This window comes from Oryctolagus cuniculus, chromosome 1 (assembly GCF_964237555.1).
Source record: "Oryctolagus cuniculus chromosome 1, mOryCun1.1, whole genome shotgun sequence".
NCBI lineage: Eukaryota > Metazoa > Chordata > Mammalia > Lagomorpha > Leporidae > Oryctolagus > Oryctolagus cuniculus.
The window spans coordinates 1,936,664-1,958,203 of record NC_091432.1 but is presented as its reverse complement, the minus strand read 5'-3'; the positions used below and the strand labels follow the sequence as shown (position 1 = coordinate 1,958,203).

The 21,540-nt window shown below is 66.4% G+C and overlaps 1 protein-coding gene across 2 annotated transcripts in view; it reads right to left on the bottom strand.

Annotated features, from left to right (window-relative positions):
• MOB2 (MOB kinase activator 2) overlaps nucleotides 1-20,991 on the bottom strand; it is a 33,581-nt gene extending 12,590 nt beyond the window's left edge. For both annotated transcript variants that reach the window (XM_051841369.2, XM_070060867.1), the window contains exon 1: nucleotides 20,859-20,991. In XM_051841369.2, coding sequence (XP_051697329.2) covers nucleotides 20,859-20,875 — 17 coding nt within the window. In that variant the 5' untranslated portion in view covers nucleotides 20,876-20,991. The remainder of the gene's footprint in view (nucleotides 1-20,858) is intronic.
• Nucleotides 20,992-21,540: the final 549 nt, after the last annotated feature.

Genomic DNA, 21,540 nt, shown 5'->3' with positions numbered 1-21,540 from the left:
ACCTTTGTGGGTGGTCGGCACCTGGGAGATCACCAGCTCTCCCCCCTCTCAGCTTGGACCCCACCACAGTGACCAGCAGCTGCTCTGCCCAGCCAGCCATGGGGCTGGGCACCTGGGCATCCTGACCCAGAACCTGCTGGGGCCCCATGGTGTCAGGACAGGCATCGGGTAGGCTGCGTCACTGGGAAAGATCAGAAGATGGTGAGGGATGCAGGCCACCCCCAGTGGCCATCCTGAAGGCTCTGGTCATCTAATGCCTGCATGCACGCACCTCCTGCTCCTCCAGTGTGGCGGGGCAGGTGGGCATCATGCATGAGCCGCCCACCACCATGAACCCAGGCTCACACTCAGCGCCGCGGTGGTGCCACAAACAGTGGGAAGAGGCCGGGGGCACCCAAGTGGCAGAAGGGGACTGCGGGGGCCACACTTCAGGCCCAGCAAGGCTCCCAGTGAGCGACTGCAGAGCCAGGTGGGAGAGGGTGCGGGCAGCAGGGATGCGCTCAGGACGAGGGGAGCCACGGGCCTGGCTGGGTGCAGGTGAGAGGGACAGTCAGACAAGCTGCTGCGGGGGACGCAGGCCCAAGGGCGGGCGGGCAGACCAGCACCGCTGCCCCGAGTGCACCTGGATGGTGGCGGGGCGCTGTCTGCTCGCCAGTGGAGCAGAGCGTGGGGCGGGGCAGGCAGGTGCTGGCACGGCGGGAGCCAGGAAGGACAGTGGGGGAGCACGGGGCTGCTGACGAGGGCGTCTGCAGAAGCAGGGGCAGGTGTGGGCGGGCAGCTGGACCCCACTGGCCTGCAGAAGGCTGTGGGGCACCCCTTGGAACACAGACCTGGGCGGGGGAGAGGCCACGCAGCACCCTGGGCCAGGATGCGCGCAGCCACGCACTTGTGTGTGAGATCGCTTTGACCACACGCTCGGTTTACATTGTTTCAGAGTGATGGATGGCTGCAGATATGAGAGGATAAACCCACCCTCAGCCCTGCCATCAGCCCCTGTGTAGGAGATCACGTGTGTCACAACACACAAATCTCACTTGACAACCCAGATTCCTGTCCCAGGACCCACCCAGGACCTCATGTGACAATAGCCCCTCCCCTAGGCGTCCCTTCTCCCTGGGCTCAGCCCCGCCTGGTCCCAGGGGCCTACATGGCTGGCGGGGAGGCAGCCCCTGCCGGGCTCTGCCCGGTGTCCTTCTCCCGGTGAGGCTGGGCCGTGGGTGTGTGGGGAGAGCCGCAGGGTGCAAGGGCACTTGCCACACCCACCGGGACCCGCATAGCCACGGCTCGTCCAGGGATGCCGACCCAGCGGCCTGCGGCGTGTCGGCCAGGGCCCCGCTGTGGAGCCTTCATCCCCTTTCCACACGGAGCTCCCGGCAGGGCGGGGGTCACCCCAGCTCCCCAGCGGGGGGCACCCACGGGCACCCTGGGGACTCTTCTGCACAGGAGACCCGCCTCATTTATCGACCTCTTAGTGTCACTAAGACACTGCTGCGGAGCCAGGGTGTCCACGTCACACTCGGTCACAACACACACCTGGGCCCGTCCGGGCACGTCCGGACTTTCTGGCCCTTCAGGGCCTGGCTTACTCCCTGCTCCAGCCCCGAGATCAGCTGCTGCCCTGGGAGCCTGGTCCCTTTAACTGGAGACGATCTAGGCCAGGATGGGGATGTGGGCACTGGTGGCCCCCTCAGCCAACAGCACGGAAATGTGTGCACACGGGGACCACCAATCTGCATGTTTAAACCCTGCCCAGCCGCAAAAGCTAAGCAGGGGACACCCAGGTGTCTCCGACTGCCTCACCTCGCCCCTGTGCTGAGACCCCTGGAAGGGCCGTGTGCTGTCATCACCATGTGAGGACACAGGAGGGCGCTCCAGAGACACAGAGGCAGCATGGCTGCTGCCCCGTCCCCTCACGCGGGCTGGGAGACGCACCTGGGACCAAGTAGGGGAGGAGCCGGCGTCTCGGGTTTCGGTGCAGCAGGTTAAGCCCCGGGGTTGGACATCGGCATCCCATGTGGGTGCTGGGTCAAGGCCAGCTCCTGGCTAACGTGCCTGGGAAAGCGGCAGAGGACGGACCAACTCCTGGTGCCCCTGCACTCACAGAGGAGACCTGACTGGAGCTCCAGGCTCCTGATGTGGCCTGGCCCGGCCCCAGCCAACCAGGGGATCAGCAGGTGCAAGATTCTACCTACCCACCCAGCCAGCTAGCTAGCTCTTCCTTTCAAATAAATACATAAATAGTTAAAAAAAATCGCAGGGACAAAGTCACTTAAGAAAAGAGTTCTTTAAAAAAGATGTATTTATTTGAAAGGCAGAGTGACAAACAGGGATGGGGAGAGGGAGAGGGAGGGGGAGGGAGAGAACACCAACGGCACCTCCCAGCAAGAAACACAGGGAGAGGCAGGCCACGGGGAGCAGGTGCACCGAAGGTTTGAAAGGAAGCAAAAAGACCAAGACTTTCAAAAAGGCACGGAAACTCCAAAAGAGATTACACAGAAGTGTCTAGAACTGAAAGCCATATCTGAAATGAGACATCATGGGACAGAACAGTAGATTCGACAACGAGACTATAAAGACACAACAGTACACTCTGTAGAATCCCACTAAGGCAGAGCTGAGCCTACACTCCTACCAGAAAAACAGAAAATTTAACAAAAAGGTTGGTGTCACCCAGACAGCACGCAGGTCACCGCGCCCGGAGGAAGGCTGGCCCCAAGTGCAGAGCTCCCGCTCAGCTCGGAGCCCCCACGCGCCCACCCAGAAGGGGAGCCAACCACGGCCAGGGCAGTCAGCTCCCACTCCCCAGGGAGGCAGCGCGCCTGCCCCCGCGCCCCGACAGAGAGAGAGAAACCCCAGCGACACCCACAGCCAAGCGAAAACCCCTCGAGTCCCTTACACGCAGAGCCCTGGGAAGCGGCACGGGGTGGCCTCTCCCACAGCCACGCTGGACCGCACGGGCCCACGGGAGCCGGAGGAGCTGTGCGGAGGCCGTGGGAAGGGGTGGAAGGAGAGCCAGGGCTCTCCAGCCCCAGCAGCAGGCTTGGCCCTCAGACCACACCCCTGCGCACAGAGCCCACTGCAGGGGTGCCGAGCGGGGAAGCCTCGTGGGCCAGGCGGCCGGGAGTCGGGTGAGGTTGTGGGGGAACAGCTGTCGGGCACAAACAGGACAGCGAGGCATGTGCCAGGGCAGGAAAGCCAGGAGGCTGAAAGACACCACCCTCGGCCGGCCGGCTCCGGTCCATGGCAAGCGGACGTCTGAGTGACTGCCGTGGCTGCCGCGGTCTGCCCTGTCATCCCACTTGGCCCCGGCCACAAGTGACCTCTGGCCCAGGGGTCAGGCAAGGGGCTCACGGGTCCAGCTGGGCTCATCCCCCACCCCAGCCAAAGCTGCCTTGCTGGCTGGCAGAGGCAAGGGATGGGCGGCCTCACACCTGCAGAGCGCAGGGCCCCGGTGGGCTGCAGACCTGGCGGCTGAACTCCAGCACTGGCCACCCCCCAGGAGGCACGGGCTATGAACAGCCAGGCCTCTCACAGCAGGGCAGGCGGGGCCCTGCCCGTCGCCTGGCATCCGGGCTGCCTGGGAAAGGGCGGCGCTGGGCCCTGCCAAGCTGCCCCGCCCTCCCCCGCTGGTATAAAAACCTCAGCTGCAAAATTTAGCCCCGGCTCAGCCCCACAGGACACAGCGGCAGCCCCACGCGGGCCGTGCTGGTGAGAAGCGGCCGCCGTCCGGCCCGCCGTGCTCCTGCTGCGAGCCTCTCCAGCCCCAGCCCCTCACGGACGCACTGGACAAGGGGGTCGCCACACGGCAACCCCCCGCAGGCTGGGCAACACCTGGAAACCGACGGTTTTTCAGAAGAGCTGAAACATGGTCAGAGACAACCTTTCATTATGAAAACGCACACAGGCGGCCCGCGCAACACACAGGCAGGGTCCCCAGCCCACAGCCCTGGGCCAGGGTCACAGGCGCCCTGCGGCGCTCAGCTGTGCCCCGTGCTGGGAGCACAGGAAGTGCTGGCCGGGGCTACACCGTCACAGCAGGGAGTCAACCGCCAAGCTGAGCCCCACGCCGACAGGAGCCGCACTGCTGGGCCAGCACCTGCCAGGCCCCAGCTCACCCACGGCAGGCAGGAGGCAGGCCACCCCAGAGGCCCCAGCTCCGCCCCCAGGGGTTGGAGGGAAGGCGGCAGCCGTGGGAGCACCTTCCACTCCAGGTGACAGGAAGTGAGGCGAAGCCAGAGCCGGGTGTGCCGGCCCACACTTCAGGTTCCCCAAGAGGCCGGGCGCTGGGACGACACCCCCACTCCCGGGAGGGGCCCGTGAGGACAGAGGGTGCCCACACAGAATCCCACCAGGAGCACTGTCTGTCCACACACAGCACACCGGGCCGCAGGAGTCCCCTGCTGCAGCACGATGGAATCCACCAGCCCTCCCCACAGCACCACCACCCCACCAGCCGGCCAAGAGGCCTAAGGAGAGCCCTGCCCTCCCGCTCACCCGCTCACCCGCTCACCCGCCCACCCACGGCTGGTCCCAACCCTGAAGGTCAACAAGATCCCACCCTGCCCAGGGCATGGACTACAGCCCACATCCTGGCTAAAGGCTTTGAAACAGCCTTTTCGAGGCGGGCGTTGTGCAGTGGGTTAGGCCACCACCTATGACACCAGCATCCCACACCCAAGCCAGCTCGTCCTGGCTGCTCCACTTCCAATCCAGCTCCCAGCTAACGTGCCTAGGAAGGCAGCAGGAGATGGTGGGAGTACACTGACCCTTGCCTCCAATGTGGGAGACCCAGACGCAGCACCAGGCCCCTGGCTCTGGCCTTGTCCAGCAGCCCTGGCTGCACAGTCGCAGCGGATGGGAGAGCTCTCTGTCTCTCTGAATTTCAAAGACAAGCCGACACCGCCAAAACAGCCATTTCCCCAGAGATCTGCTGAAGGAACTCAGATCTGATACCAGCTGACTGAATCCAGAGTGGCACTGGGCAGGACACGGCTCCTGGGGATGCGGGAGGGGTGCGACCCGCCCTCCGAGGAGTGGACGCAGCCCACCCGGCGCCAGGGGGGCAGGCAGGATGCCGACGGGGCGCGATCTTCAGGCATGAAGCCTTAACTCAAGGCCAACTGTGGACGGAATGAAGGCACCCCCAGCACCCCCCCCCCCGAGCCCAGAGCTCCAGGGGAGGGCCAGACACGGGGGCAGAGGCTGCATCCGAGGGACCCTCGTCCCTACAGGGAGGACGGCGGTTACAGGCCGCCTGAGGTCCCTCACACGAGACGCCAGCCCCAGGGAGCAGAGTCACCCAGGCAGAGACAGCCCAGGAAGCGAACAATGCCTCTCCCTGTCACCGCCGCCGCTGGCAGATGAGCACAGGGACCTCCCCTGCCCCTGCGCAGCACACGGGGCTCGGGCACAGCCCTGCTGGGCTCAGCCAGGTGCTCCGTGTGTTCCCAGCACACAGAGCCTTCCTCAGCCCTCATCCCATCTACCACACGGCCACGGGTGACCAGGTGCTCATGGGGCTGGGGTCCCACCCCAGTGGGCAGGCTCGTCTGACCATGGCACCTTGATTCCTCTGTCTTCTCCTAGGACGCTGGAGCCTGGCAGCCAGCAGCGCCCTCTGGTGGAGACGGGGTGCAGCCCACTCGGCACCCCCCCCAACCTGGGGACAGAAAGTAGCCGCAAGGCATTGCCTGTCCTTGCCCTCTGTCCCTCCCCTCCCGTCAGTCCTGCAGGCTCTGCCCACCCCCCCCAGCCCCTAGGCCCACTATTGCCACTCCTGGCCAGAAGTCCTGGAGGGGGCAGTGACGTGGTTAGCTGCTTCCCAGCACTGCAGGCAGGGGGGCTCCAGGGCGCTGCCCGCAACCTAACCTCCCTGGGGTTCGTTTCCCATCTGTCAAATGGGAACGCTGATCAGCCCCAGGCCTGGCTGCTCCTACTGCCCTGGGCACGGACAGAGCAGCTACGTCACCTCCCAGGAGATGGGGGCCAGCAGGCCAGTAGCGCCTGGAGCTTCTGAGCCCACGATCTGAGGACAGACAGGACGAGAGGGCCCACCCCTATGTGCAGGGTCCTGTGGCGAGCTCAGCCGTGAGCAGCAGCACCGGTCACCGCTGGGGTCTCCCCAGGTGTGACTCCTGGCGGCCAGACAGGCCGTGCTCCACGAGGCCCAGGGACGCCGTCCACGGCACAGCTCAGCCTCACTCACAGCAGGCGAGGAGCCGCGGGCCCCTTCGCCCTCCACACCCTCCTCAAGCAGCAAACAGACAAACCCGAGAGGGCTGGACCACCGCCCCCTCGGCTGCTCCAGCACGAAGCGGCCTGAGCCCAGAGAAGGGTGCAGGAGACGCAGCAGAGGCCAGGCCTCCCAGGGTGCGGGCGCACAGCACTGGCTCGGCCCCACCCCTCCCCACCCCACACCCACCGCACCCAGTGCTGAGCCCTCACCCGCAGAGGCGTCTGTCAAACACCTTGCAGCCTCTCCTGTCTTGCACCTGTCTTTGGTTTTGTTTTGTTTTTAATTTATTCGAGAGTCAAAATTACAGAGAGAGAGGAAGAAACAAAGACCTTCCATTGGCTGGTTCACTCCCCAGATGGCCAAAACAGCCAGGACTGAGCCAGGAGCTCCATCCAGGTCTCCCACTGGGTGCAGGGGCCCAGCACCCGGGCCATCCTCGGCTGCTTTCCCAGGCCACAGCAGGAGCTGGGTCAGCAGTGGAGCAGCCGGGACTCGCACTGAGACCCACGTGAGACCCATATGAGATGCCAGCACTGCCGGCGGCGGCTTTACCTGCTGCGCCCAAGGCCGGCACCTTGCACCGCTCCTCTCCCCGCTGTGGGCTCTCGGGCAGCATGTCCACTGCCCGCCCCTCCTCTGTGCCCAAGAGCACACCTGGTGGGGACGCCCCCTCCTGACCACCCCTACCCCGTCACTCCTCCCTTCTGTCACCTATGAATTGGGGTCATGAAGATCACCCCTCAGGACAGCAGCATGCTGCGTGGAGGACGTGGCCTGAGCTCCCAAGGCCCCTGAACTGGAGTCAGGACCCCACGACCGGCCATGTCCTCCACGCAGCATCTGGGAAGGGCTGGGGAGGGCAGGGACTCCTGGACGCTGCCTCAGCTCCTCCGGAGGCCAGTGGGGGTCTGGGGAGAGGGTGGTCGGCCTCCTGCTGCTGTGTGGCTCTGGGGCTTCAGGTGGCCTCCCAAGGCTCCCAAGACCCCTGAACTGGAGTCAGTTTCACACCCTCCTACAAACCCAGCAGTGACAGAAGCCACGAGCGGCCACTATCAGTCAGGACTGGACACACTCAGAACAGCGGAAAACCAGCCCAGCCGCTGCGCACACCCAGCAGGCAGCACCACGTCGCCGCGACACCCGGGTGAGACCAGCGCCTCGGGAAAGAAGCCAGGTGCGCACGTCCCCCGTTGGTCCCATCTCCAGGAGCCGCCCTAAGTCCTCGCCACCCCTGTGTGCAGGAGCCAGGCTGCTGCGGGCACCTGTGTGCCGAGGGTCTCCTGGGAACGGGACGGGAAGCCCACAGGAAGCCCCGTGGTGGAGCCGAGGTCCACATTTTCAGCCGGGCCAGGTTCAGGTGAGGGAGGAGCCCCGGGCCCTGAGCCTGGAAGCAAGGGTGAGGCTGCATCCGTGCCTTCTGCCCTCCCGGGATGTCTGCCGGAGACCACGCCAGCACTGGGCACCCTGGCGCCTGGACTGTGGGCTCTAAAACCACTTCCCAGGCCAGGAACCAGATTCCATGGAGAAAGGACATTGTCCAGGGGCAGTGCGGCAATCGCAGCGACAAGCCTGCACCAGGCTGTCCTGGAAGGGGTCACTGGGGTCACAGGAGCTGGAGGGCAAAGCCCCTGTCACCAGGGAGTCTCAAAGACCCTCCCATGTGCATGCACGCGTACACAGAGCCACGTGGCACTTGGTGACAAGGACGCACGCGTGGGTGCTACAGCTCAGTCACTCACACCTCTGTTTCTTTAAGTTTATTTGAAAAGCATACTGGCCGAGAGATGTCTGAGAGGTCCTCCATCTGCTGGGTCACTCCCCAAATGGCCACAACAGTTGCGACTGGGCTACGCTGAGCCAGCAGCCAAGGATTACATCCAGGTCTCCCACGTGGATGACAGCCATCGGAGTACTTGAGCTGCCACCTCCCGTGGTGCACGCTGGCTGCAAGCCAGATCAGAAGCAGAACTGGGTTTGAACCCAGGCATTGCAGCATGAGACAGAGCGCCCCCCGCCCCCGGTGGCAAGTGAAGCCACTGCACCGCGCCGCCCACCTCACCACGGCCTCCTGGCACAGGGAGCCTGGGGGCACACGGCTGCGGCTGGCATGTAGCAAGAACCTGACCTAGAACACTGCAAAACGGAGCACGGCAAATACAGACCGGCGGCACCCAGCCAACCACGACCCACCGCACACAACGTGGCTGCATGCTTCTGCAACTCACAGTGCAGACGGACCTACAGCAGCGTCTCTCCCTCTCCCTCTCCCTCTCCCTCTCACACACACACACACACACACACACACACGGGTCCTGCTGCAATGTGTTAACAGCACTGTCCCCTCTTCCACTGCTGTACTCCCACAGGACCCCTGCTGCCCAAGTGCCCACCACTGACACCGTGGCCACACCACACGAGACTGCGTGTGAGCGCTCAGCGGCCCCTCTGACAAAAGCACAATCAACTCCTTCACGCTCAGGGTTGGTGAAGGACGAGAGGGAAAGAGAATCAGAGTGGGGCGGGGGGAGAACAGGAAGTGACAAACTGAGAGGCAGGGGGAAGAAACCAGGATTAAAAAGCAGGGAAGTGGAGGCAGGGACTTCGGGGGCCGTGGACAGTGACAGGTGTGTCACTGCTCTAGGTGCGAAACGTGCTGTGACTGCTTTCAAAGATGCGCCCTGAAGAATTTTCCAGGAAGACAAGTCCTCCGCGGGGGGGAGGGGGGATCGAGGTGGCTGAGCACAGACCCTGCCTGACCTCACTCTCTGCTGTGGCCACGTCTGGCACGGTCCACGGCAAAGCTTAGAGGACGCCGTGGGCAATGCCTGCTGGGGCCGCACCCTCGGCTGCTGCGGTGCGGCCTGGAGCGGGGTGGGGGATCCTGCTCCAGCCCGGCCAAACCCACCCTCCCGTGTCACTACCGCATGAGCGCTGAGGAACACGCATGGGACAAACACAGGCCCGGAGAAAGGAGCCAGACCTTGACTCACCTGCAGACACACGGGCGTGGTCCCTGCCTGAACCCCAGGACACCGCCCGCTCTGCGCGTCCCGCCCCTCCAAGGCGGCCGACAAGCCCCCACCCCTGCCACAGAGAACAGGTCACGCCACGTCCTCCCTTGTCGGCTGCTCCAGAAACGGGGCGATGCCGCGTGCGGCCGCAGGTAACCACGGACCCGGCCACGTCCTCCACGTTTACCGCAGAGCCCACAGTAGCAGGAGGCCGACTGCATGCCCACTCCATTTGGTGACCTCCACTGGTCGGCGACAGCCCGTGGCACACAGCCGCAGACACAGGGCTTTCTGTCCTGGACAGGAGCCAGCTGCCCCCGTGGGAAGCAGGGGTCCGACCTCTCGGCCTCCGAGCCTCCCCCGTCCCCGGGCGGTGCCTGCCTCGTCCTGACGGAACAGCCGCTTGTGCTCACAGCTCTAGGGCCCCTTCCTCAGCCCTAGGGCCGTGTGGCAGACACGGAGCACAGACCACAGGCGGAGGCTGTGCGGGATCTCAGGCCCTCGACTGGCCACGCTGAAAGCAAAAGGAGCTGGTGGAACGAACCCCCTCCCCCAACCGGAGACCAGCACGACCCTGCTCGGACGACACCGCTCGCTGCCTCGCCCAACCCAGGTCACGCTTCACGCACACCGGCAGTGCTCCCCAGCCACACGTTCTGCACGCGGCGTGAGCCAGGCGTGACTGCTTACCTGGACCCCACACCTCACACCCTGCCTCGTTCCCCAGCTGACCCGGGGTCACGGCTTCTCCCCAACACGTGTGCCAGGATCTCAGCTCCTTGCCAGCCTGCACATGAGGCTGCGACATCTCAGCCTGAAAGACGACCCGCAGACTCCAGCGCCACCCGTGACCCCTGGGTTGGTTTCCGCTCTCTGCGCTGTGGCGTCTCAGCCATGGCGGGCGTCAGTGTGGGGCACGCAGTCCCCAGCAGTGAGTCCACCGTCCTCTGTAGCAGCTGCCACGTGTCAGCTGCAGTCCCCAAACCTCCACCCACAGGCGATGGGGAGGCCATCAAAGGGTCTCTCAGCAGGAGGAGGACGAGTCCTGGGAGGAACCTGACTCGGGGAAGGACAGAGCGGCCCTCCGTCCCGGTCAGGCCAGGCTCCAAGGGCTGCCAGGGAGCCCGTGTACCTGCGGCCCTGACCGCTTCTGGATGCGGCCCCGCACAGGACACAGCCCGGGGCACGGAGCCCACCACCGGGTCTCAGGCCCTCTCAGCCAGGACCCTCCAAAGGTTCGGTCTCTACCCCAAAGGCTGCAAGCCTCATTTTAGGCATTTCATCATTCTGATCAGAAATGAAAGGACCCAGACTTCCCTGCAAGAAACGACAGGCAGAGCGCGACGGCACAGCCTCGGGCACTCCCACTGCTCTCTCGCCCGCTGCGGTGCAAGACAACCTCACAGCCCAGAAGACAGCACGGACGGGGGGACCGGGGCGGGTGCAGGCGGAAACCAAGCCCCGGAGGCGGCACAAAGACCACAGCTGTGGGTGCAGCCACCTGAGTGGACGGTCAGCAGGCGGGGGCCGCGGAGCAGGTGGAGGTGAGGTGAGGGCAGTCCCCGCGCACGGCCTGACCCTCACCACACCTGTGGGGGGCACAGCCAACCTGAAGCCAGCACCCACACCACCCAAGTTCCCACAAACCCCGGGAGAGCTCTGGCTGAGCAGACGGTGGCCAATGAGGCTCCCTGGCACACCTGCCCCTGGGACCGCAGCACCAACACGGAGGCAGGAGGACGGGGCCCTGTCCCCTCATGGCAGGAGCAAGCATGGGAGGCCCAGAGGCCTTGCATACAACCCAGTGTCACACCTGTGTGGCAGATGGGCCAGCACCGCCTCCCAGGGCGGCGAGGTGGAACCCGACAGTCCCGTGTCCTGGCTGTGCTAGAGGGCAGAGAGGTTCTGCCATGACATAAGCCCGCCTGCTCCAGTGACCGCCGCACACAGCAGGTGCACGTGGGGAGTGCGGGACAGCCGTCGGCCACCACGTGACACTGACCAGAGCCCTGGAGCCCAGGCACTCGTGCCAGTGCAGGGTGGGTTCTAGACCCCCTGCTAGGGGCTCCAGGACGTGGTCCGGCTTAGATGCCCAGGCCGAGCAGCCAGAGCTCACACTTCCAGACGCTCCCGGGAACGGGCTACGAGATGCACCGAGGCATGCTGGGACCCCAAGTCCCGGCTCCACAGGGAGAACAGCAGCAGGGCCTGGCCCACGGCGCCCTCTCAGGAGGCAGAGGGCACTCTGCCGGTGAACCCAGGGCCTCGCCAAGATCCTGGCACAGCCAGTCCTCAGGAGCCAGCACACCCATGTGCTGATGCGGAAACACCAGCACCAACGAGATGGCGGCACGGGAGGCAGAGCCACAGCCCAGGCACTGCTGCCCCGCCCCGCTGTGCCAGCTTTCCCACCTGGGAGGAGGCGGGAGGACACGGCCGTGACGGCCTCTCGTGGCTCGGCAGGGGCACGGCAGAGCCGAGGCCGCGTGCTGCTGCTGCAGGGCCAGCCCACCTAGCAGCCCCCTCCTTCAGCCAGGAGGGCAGAGGTGTTCCCCACAGGCACCGCAGAATGCGCTTGGAAATAAAGATTCTAAGGACAAAGCGTTTTAAGCTTCCTGCTGAGGGTACGGAGCCAAGGACAGGCTGCCAGCAGCACACCTGAGCCTGTGCACCCATTTCCTGAGGCCAAGGGGGCAGCCAGGTGTAGCCACCCCCGCCCAGTGCCATCCGTGCCCACCGCAGAGAGGCCCGCACTAGCGCGTCTCCCAGGGCCCCCAGAAGACGCGGCTGCCACAGGAGGGAGCCGCAGTCCCCGGGAGACGGAGCTCCCGGCGGCCCCAGCCGCACACCGCACACCGTCGGGCGGGTGCCACCCAGGGCTGGCCTGGCCGTGCGCCCCACAAGCTCTGGGCCCGATCACCGTGCTGAGAGCCCAGAATGTGCAAAGAGTATCCGCGAGTGTGAAAATACCAAGAGGCAGGGAGAACAAGGGCTCACGAGCACCAGCAGGGGGTGCCAGGCCAGGCTGCCCAACGGTCAGCTCTGGGGATCCGCAGCGGCGTGCCTGCGAACCCCTTGCCCAGCCACCCTCCAGCAGCTCGGAGAGGACAAAGCAGGGCTGGGAGCAGACAGCTCTGCCCCTGGGTGCACGGCCTGAGTGTCTCGGGGCACCGCGGGTGGCGGAGACCAACAGAGCCCACGGCGGGGACCTCACGGGGGCTGCTCAGGGCCCCCAGTCCCCCCTGGCCACGGCAGGGATCTCACAGGGGCTGCTCAGGGCCCCCAGCCCCTGCTGGCCACGGCGGAGATCTCACGGGGGCTGCTCAGGGCCCTCAGCCCCCCCTGGCCACTGAGCTTCCACCAGGACCCTGGCATTTGTCAGAGGTCCCCCAGCTCACCAGGCCAGCTCTGAGGACAGGTGTTCCTCGAGAGGGACTTTGAGAAGCCTGCCCGGGCTCTGCGTGGCCGCACTCGGAGCAAACGGGGCCAGCTGCCTCCGGCACGCACGGGGTCCCGAGCGCCGGCCGGACCTGAGCTTCCCGACAGAGGAACCAGACACACTGTTCTGGCAACGTGTGGGAGAGAGGGGGTCAGGGTGGTCAAAGAAGAGAGGAGCAGAGGAGGAGACCCCGGCGAGTGCAGACGAGGCAGCTGTCTGTCCCAGAGCCCATTTTACAAGATCTCTGCCGCCTCTTCTCCACCACTGGGCTGCGGGCTCAGCTCCGGCGGTGAGCGCACTGGGCACTGGGCTGCGGGCTCAGCTCCGGCGGTGAGGGCACTGGGCACTGGGCTGCGGGCTCAGCTCCGGCGGTGAGGCTGCTGCTCCCATCCTGCCCAGGCCGTGTGGGAAGCACTGCGCCGTGCGTCTTCTCGTCCAGTGACCAGCACTCAGCTCTCCCCACGCAAGGCGCTGCCTGAGCAGCCTCCCTCCGAGGGCAGCTCGTGCTGCGGCCCTGGCTCGGGGCTCTCAGCTTCTCGAGCAGGACACACGTCAGTTCACACGCAGTGTTCACACCCAGTGTTCACACGCAGTGTTCAGTTCTGTGTGGCCCCGGGTGGCAGCCAGAGCTGCACCTGCCCCACCGCAGGCCCGGGAGGGACGCAGCTCGGCTCTACCGCCCCACTCCCGGAGCCAGCACCCTGGCAGCGCCCTCACTGCTGCAGGCCTGGGCGCCTACCAGCAGGACCTGACCAGAGAAGGGGCCGCCTCGGGAAAAGCCCGCGAGGCAGGTTCACGTTAGAAGCTTCAAGGTGACAGGCAGCTGGGCCCGGGCTACCCGCAGTCCCTGTGTGCTGGATGGCACCCTCTCCGTTCCTCCCCGGCTGGGTTTCCCACACTGCCCGTCCACGACAGCCCACCCCACTCCCACAGCACAGCCCAAGGGCTCCCAGAGGCCGTCTCCAGGCGGGCATGTGGCACAGCAGCTAAGAAGCCGGCTGGGCGCCCACACCCCGCAGGGAGCTTGGTTTGAGTCCCAGCTCTGCTTCCAATTCCAGCTCCCTATGCACCCTGGGAGGCAGCCGGTGACAGCTCAAGTCCCTGGGTCTGCGCTACCCACAGGGAGACCAGATCGAGTTTCTGGCTCCCAGCTTTGGACTGGCCCGGCCCCAACTCTTGCAGGCATTTGGGAAGTGAACCAATGGACAGATCTTTCCTTCTCTTTCCTGCCTTTCAAACGTGATTAGTTGATTGACTGTTTTAATGCTCAGTCCCATTCGGAAGCTGGGTGCGATGCACTGGGGGCAGGACAGGAAAGCACAGGTGACGCGCGGCACAAGGAGCTCGGCACGTGGCCCCCGCCCACCCCACAGTGGACGTCACACACTGAGGGGCAGTCTCTCTAGGCCTCCTGCTTGGAAAGAATCAAGACGCCAAGCTAAGGCGCCCATCCACCGGGAATAATCACGGCCACCAAGAGACGTCCCGTGGCCTCCAACACTGCCGGCCTGGGAGAGCAGCTCTCTCTGCCTTCTCACCGGCTGCCCGCCACAGGCCTGCTCCCCGGCTCCCCGGGCGGCCCTCCAGGCTCACGGCAGTGCTGGCACTGCAGAGTGAAGCAGAGATTCTGTGACCTGTGTGGCCGTCAGGTCTGCAGTTCACGGTGCTCCCGGCACAGTCCAGAAGGAGTCCAGGCGCAAAGACCGGCCGGGGCAGTCACTCCCTCACCACTGCCCTGAGAAGACGCCCAGGGGCTGGGCGTGGGCAGCCTCTACGCACCCTCAACGCGGGCCCGGGGACTCTTCCCCCACCAGAGGGGCCCCACCTGGGCACACGGCCGTTCCAAAGCGAGGGTCTTCCCGAGGGTCCCCGTGGTGAGGAGGGCCTGTCCACCTTGCCCTGACCCCCACGCCAGGACTGGCTCTACGGAACCTCGAGGGGAGCGCAGACTAAGGAAAACTCGAGGCTGGAGGAGGTGCGTGCAGGGAAGGGGCCACCCCCCCAGGAGTCAGGGGACAGAGGAAAGGGGCTGGACCCGGGGAGCCCGCGGGGGCCCGTTCCTGGCACGAGGGCAGGCTCCTCAGGGGTGCAGAGAGGGGTGGCTGTGCTGGCAGAGGCCTGCCACGCCGGGCTGGGCACAGAAGCCAGCTCACCCCACCAGGCGTGGAACGGCGGCAGAGCTCTGCTTGGGGACCTCAGCGTGATGGCCAGCGGTGCACCTACTGCACGGGGGCGGCAGGCGGCTGAGAGGGGGAGTCGGCTACAACACTCAGGAGCCAGCGTGTCAACGAGAACCAAACCAGGGCTGGCGGGAGGGCGGGGCTGCAGCAGGCTCTCTCTGCTTGGCACCGCCTCCTCAGGACCCCTCCAGCAGACAGACCCCCGACCTGGCAGCCAAAGTACCGTGCACCGAGCCTGGGTGCTCGGCGCTGCTGCTCCCCACGGAGGCCCAAGGTGGCCTTGGGCCAGGTCTGGGAGCTGCTGCAGCCGGCAGCAGTTGGTGGCTGGGTTAAACGTACTACAGGGCTCCACCGTAGGTTCAGCCCACCACAGGCACAAAGTACTTAGCAAGCAAACTGCGCTTGCGCTGAGACCGCACCCATCCCTAAACACACCATGACAACCGTGCCCGCGCTGCACACTTGGGGGGGGGGATGTCAGCTGTCTCACTTGAGGGGCTGGAGCACCTGCAGGGTTTGGTACCTGCGGGGGTCTACAAACCAACCCCCCAAGAATACAAAGGGACAGGTTTCATGTGTGTATGTCTGTGTGTGTGTGTGTGTGTGTGTGTTTTTTAAGATTTTTATTTGTTTGAAAGAGTCACAGAGATAAAGGGAGAAATAGAGAAAGAGAGAACCTTCCACTCCCCCAGCTGGCCACAATGGCCAGGGCTGGGCCAGTCCAAAGCCAGGAGCCAGGAACACCCGGGTCTCCCACGCGGGTGCAGGGGCCCAAGCACTGAGGCCATCCTCTGCTGCTCTCCCAGGCCACAGCAGGGAGCTGGATGGGAAGTGGAGCAGCCGGGACAGGAACCAGCACCCACATGGGATGCCGGCACTGCAGACAGTGGCTTTACCAGCTATGCCTCAAAGCCAGCCCCATAAAGGGACAATTTTAAATTATGATCATCCCAATGTAAGATTATGTGGTGTTTTGTTTATTTTATGGTTTTTTGCAACAAAAACTTGGTTTTCAGTGAAACTCACACACACTGTCATAGGACAGCTGTCACCCTGAGTGAGCAAGGCACCCCTTCCTGCCCCGGTGCCACCACCTGCCCTCCACACGTGCCGGCGCTCTGCTGCGTGTTCGGGCACGGCTGTGGCTGGACCTGCAGTCTCTGACCCGGGTGGGCTCCCCGGGCTCTGCTGAATTTGGAATGACCCACAAGCAGTAGAGACCCATCAGAAGTGCCAACAAAGACCATCACTGACCACACCGAAAAGCCAGCCTGCGAGTCCAGCGGCAGCCCTTCTGCCCCGCGTGGCATCTGGGGGCGGCCCCGAGGGGCTGCGAGCCACCTGCAGACCCGATACCACAGCTCACCACGAGTGTCCTGGCTCACCTCGGTCAAAAGCCGGCTTGGGAGGAGAGAGCAGGCACCCAGGAGCTGAGCCTAGAGTGTCTCCCACCAGTGGACAGGCCTTACCCTGCACAGGGGACACAGGCCGGATGCACCAGGCCAGGGCCACACACAACCAGATCCACGCAGACAAGCCGTGCTCACACCAGAGGCTCACAACCCACGCCAGAACCAATTTTGCCTCCTGGGCTCCCTCCCAGGCCTGCCCTCTCCGTAGCGCAGAGACCCATCCCAGAAAAGCAGAGCCGGGAGCTCCAACAGGTGCACACGACGCGGGCCAGACTCCAGGGCGGCAGCCCAGCAGTGCTCCCCGAGGGGCAGGCCCAGCCCGCCGCGACCAGCCCTGACACCCAGGGCACAGTGGCAAGACGAGTCCCCTGACCTCGAGAAGGTCAGCACAGGGACAGGACGGCCGCTGCTGCTGCCCAGCCTCTGCCCCCCCCCCCCAACAAGAGCACATCCAGCACGACTCTCTGAACAGACGGGCAGACCAGGGTACACCGAGGGCTCGTCAGGGCACCCACAACTGCGGGGAGGAGCTGAGCAGCCCCGCAGCCCAGGAGGTGCACCCACTGCTGGCGACAGAGACCTCCAGGGGACCCTGGGTCCACGTGCAGCGGGACCACGATGGCTCGTGGCCTGGGCACCCTGCCAACCACCTCCTCCTTTTCCTCTTGAGCCTCCACGTTTATTTTTATTTCAATTGTTTCTACTTCCGTGTTCCCAGGCACTGCTACGGCACTGCACTGAACACCAGTGGGTGTGCCCCAGCCACGAGAAATCCTGTGCAGAAAGAAAAACAAACACCACGAAGGCGAAGAATGGGAGGCACCCCTGCCAAGAGAGCCGGGAGCGGCACCCACCCCTGCAACAGCAGGAGGCCAGGACCCCCGCCCGCACGGCTGCCAGTGCCCTCTCGGTGCCTGGGGGCTGACCAGGGGCCAGGCTCCCCCACAGCAGGCGGTCCCCCAGGCGCCTCAGACTGAGCCTTAGGGCCAGACACGAGGCAGCGGGCTGTGAGGGAGCCACTGCCAGCGCGAGGCAGGAATGCGGGGTCACAGGAATGTGGACGTGGGCGCCCTGTAAGGGGGACGTCACCCGCACCTTCCCACGCCAGACGAGAGGGCCGGCACCAGCTGCTCCCAAGGGCACAGCCTGGCAGAGCCCACCAGCTCTGAGAAGGTGCGGCAAGCAGCCCACCCCCACGCTGCTGGCTCTTCCAGGACACTGGGAAGAAGCCCAGTGCGCAGCAGGGACAGGACGGGGGTAGCACTTGGTGGTGGCCGCATGAGGACAAAGCTGGAGGCAGGAGCCCCTGGGCAGGGGGCTCCGGCCTCGGATGCGCCTCAGTGGGAACGCAGGCCAAGCTCCCCCCCCGCCGCCCACAGAGGCCCTGGGCACTTGTAGCAGGCTCACACCTGCTGCTCTCCTGCCAGCCTCGAGGACCTGTGCCAGGATGCTCCATGGCTGCTACAAAAAACAGCGTGGGGCCGGGGGTGCCCAGGCGCCCACCACCACCACCACTGTCCCGGAGAGCAGGGGGTCGCAATGCGATGCTGCCCCAGGCCCCAGAGACCACCCGAGGCTCCCGGAACCACGGCGGGCGCCCGGGGCCTATCAGGCAAGCGCGTGGCCGGGTGCGCGCGCCTCTCCTGGCCCACAGCCCTCTGCGTGCTGCGCTCTCCAAGGCCCCGTCCGCTCCCCGCACCACCAGCCTGAGAACCTGTGCAAGGCGGGAACTGTGGCTTCCCCACCGGGAGGGGGCCCTTCACCCCAGCACCGGACGGGCTCAGGGCAGTGGGGGCCCACAGTGGGGACCCTGCACCCGTGGCTGGCCATCAGAAAAGGGTGGGTTCACGGCAGCACCACCCAGGATTACAAAACGTGCACACAATCCAAACACCTGTCGGCTGGTGAAGAGGCCCGCGGCAGGAATGGCGGTCCCACGTGGTTCTCACCTGGCAGTCACAGCGTGGAAGTGTCGACGCAGGCGACGGGCGGACTCGGTGTGAGCCAGCCACCAGAGACCGTGTGTCACTGCCAGGCCCACACACCAGACGCCGCAGACAGGAGTGACGGCACCCGCCGCAACCACACGCGAGGCTTCCTCGGGGAAGACGGCAAAGCTCTAACGACTGACTGTGCCGATGGCCGCCCGGCCCTGTAATCCTACTAAAATCACTGAACTCCACACTCAGATCCCGCGGACGTCACGGTGTGGGCGCTCCACCTCCACGAGCCCATTTAATCAGTCTAGAGACTCAGTCCGGGGCCTCACGCGCTGATGAGCCAGGCGCTCATCAAGCAGCCACCAAGCCCCCCAGTCCCCGCGCAGAGGCGGGGCCCGGAGCACAAGTTCCCGAAGGCAGCTCCAGGCGGGCCGGGAAGCCCAGCGTCCAGCTTCAGCTGCACCGACTCTGTGCCCAGCGCCCACCCTGTGGAAGCCCCCGGCCCACGGCTCGGGGAGCACCGGGGAGCCCATGGCCAGCCTGTCCCAGCAAACCTCACCCCGCGGGCCCCACCCAGGGCGGCGGCGGCAGGGCCGGCTGCCTCCTATCAGCCAGAGCGGAGGACGTGCGCGCCTGCTCTCCTGGGGCCCCAGGTGCTCGCGGGCTCCTGGCCGCGCTTCCTCCCGGACAAATGTGAGCTGCCCTCGTGTCTCAGACCGACCGACGCCGGGCCGGCACGGGGTCCTCCTCAGCGGCCACGTCTCCCTGGGGTCGGCTCGCTTGTGCTGCAGCGCGACGCCCTGTGACCTGCTGTGCAAGCAGCGGGAGCGACCTTTTTCGAGTTATAAACCGCTCTTTCTAAGAAAAACACAGGGAGAAAAAGTCTAATTAGCTACTTCAAAAGCAAGCGCAAGGCCACGCCACGGAGAGGAGCGGAGCGGAGGGGAGGGGAGCGGAGCCGGCCCAGGGCCACACCCAATCCAGAAAAGCCCCAGCAGCCAGCGCCCGGCACCAAGTCCCGACGTGCACGGCTTTGTTCTGGCTTCCCAAGCAGGCTTCCCGGCAGGGCCTCCCTGCCCTGCTGAGGGCAAGGCGCTCCCCACACCAGGCAGACGTGGCCTTCCACGCGCGCGGCCACGGACCGCTCTGCCGGGCGGCAAAGAGGGCGCGGAGCCCACCTAGCCACAGGAGGTAAACTAGGTCAGAGGCCCTTCAAAAACACCCTTAAAACCCAGGAACGCTACACTCCGCGCACGCTGCCGGGGGAGCCCGGATAGGCCCGAACCAACACAAACATCAAGAAGCAGTCGACGATGACCCCCGGCCCCTGCTCTTCTGGACAGAGACCCAGTCAGGGGATCACGGGCGGCCTCCAGCCCTGGGGGCAGGGGTCGGCACGTCACTCCCACCGACCCGAGCTGAGCCGAGGACCAGCGTGGGAGGGGCTGTGGGCCTGCGCGCTTTCCAGCTTCTTGCTTCCAGAGAGGCCGGCTCAACACGGAGCAGGCCGAGGGCAGGGGCACGGCAGACCCAGACCGCTCAGCCCACGTCCCCGACGGCAGAGGAGCACTGGCAACTGCCCACCGGGTGGGAGAAGCCAAACTAGGCCCACGTTTAGGGAACTGCTACAAACCGGAGATTCACGCGCAAGCCAGGCAATGCCAGCGCACGGACACCCTCCCTCGGGCCTCAGCCCCTCTGACCGCCCACAGGGGCCCCCCAGGCCCTGTCGGCAGGAACACCTGTTACCAGAGCCAGGCCCCCCGCAGCCTCCCCGCTCACGGCCTCGGCCAGTTTAAGCTGGCCGCCTGCTGGCCCGTTTCCTTTCGGACACAAGGATAAAGCCAGGCTCCCGGGCTCGGAAAACACAGCCAGCTGATGGAGCCGGACTTCCCCCAGGCCAGGGGGCCTCTGACGGAGCCCCCGCGGCGGCTGCAGAAAGCAGGGGAGCCCCGGGCCGCGGGGCGGGCAGCCGGCGCTGCCCCCACTCCACTGCGCACAGCGGGGCGCCCCGAGTACCGCCGTTTCCCCCCGCGCCGGGGCCAGCAGGGTGCGGCGCCCATCCAGGGGCTCGCAGCTCCCGGGCAGCGGGAAGCCGGACGAGCCTGCGCCCCCAGGGGCCACCCCGACAGCGGCACCCAGCACCCTGCCCCCCCTCCCGGGACCGGCTGCTCCCCGGTTCCCGCCGGGCCCGGATGTGCGAGCACCGGCGCCTGGGTGGACGCGCCTGCCCCTCTCGCCGCTCCGGGCTGAAGAGTAAACACACGCATCCCCGCGCCGCCCTGCCGGCCACGCCCCGGGCCGGCGCCCGTGTCCGCGGCTCTCCGGGCGCTCGCTGGCCCCCGGGGGCGGCGGGGTCCGCGGACCGCGGGGCGCCTCGGCCCTCGCTGAAGGGGCCACCCCGCCGCGTCCGGGACGCCGGACCGGGAGCGAGTCCCCGCGGCGGCCCCGGGGCAGCGCGGCCTCCTGCGCACACACCGCGGGCGCCCGCGCGACCTGGGGACCCCCGCGCCGGACCCCGCGCCTCCCGGACCCCGGCCCGCCCTGCACCCCGCCGCGCGCGGACCCCGGCCCGCCCTGGACCCCGCCGCTCCCGGACCCCGCCGCCTGCCCGACCCGGGCGGCCGCGGCCCCGACTCACCCCATGAGCCAGTCCATGGCTGCGCGGACCCCGCGGACCCCGCCGCCGCCGCCGCCGCCGCCGCCGCCGCCCGACTCGCTCGGCCTCAGCCCCGGCGGCGGCCGGAAGTAAACACGCGCCGCCCGCCCGCTCCCACGCGCCGCCGGAAGTGACGCCAAGCCTGCTGGGACTCGTAGTCCCGGCGGCCCCCGCGGCCACGCCCCGCCCGGAGCGGCTGCGCGCGGTTCGGGCCTGGGTGCCGGCGGTCCGGGCTGCCTCCGGTCCCCGGCTGTCCCCGGCCCGGGGTGTCCACGCGGGGCCCAGGACTGAACCTCCACCCCCGGGGCTGCGCCCCGCACTCCTGGCTGCCCCGCATCACCTCACGCCCCGCCTGGTGCCCAGGCCTGGAGTGACCCTCACGCCCCCCGAGACGCCGGCCTGGCCGCCGTCCCTGGACCCCTTGGCCCGACCCGCGGCGGGCGCTCAGGGATTGCGGGCTGGGCTCCCGAGCCGAGGGCGCCCCGCACATCAAGGCCACCGCTGCTGCGCTCCCGGGCGTCCCGGAACGCGGCTGCGGTCCGCAGAGAGGCCGGAGCTGCCCGGGCCTCAAGAGCTGGGACCTGCTGGGTCCCTGAGCGCCTGCGAGGGCCCCCAGCGCTGTCCGTCACCCGCCTGGCTCTGCACGCCAGGGGTCGGGCCCGGG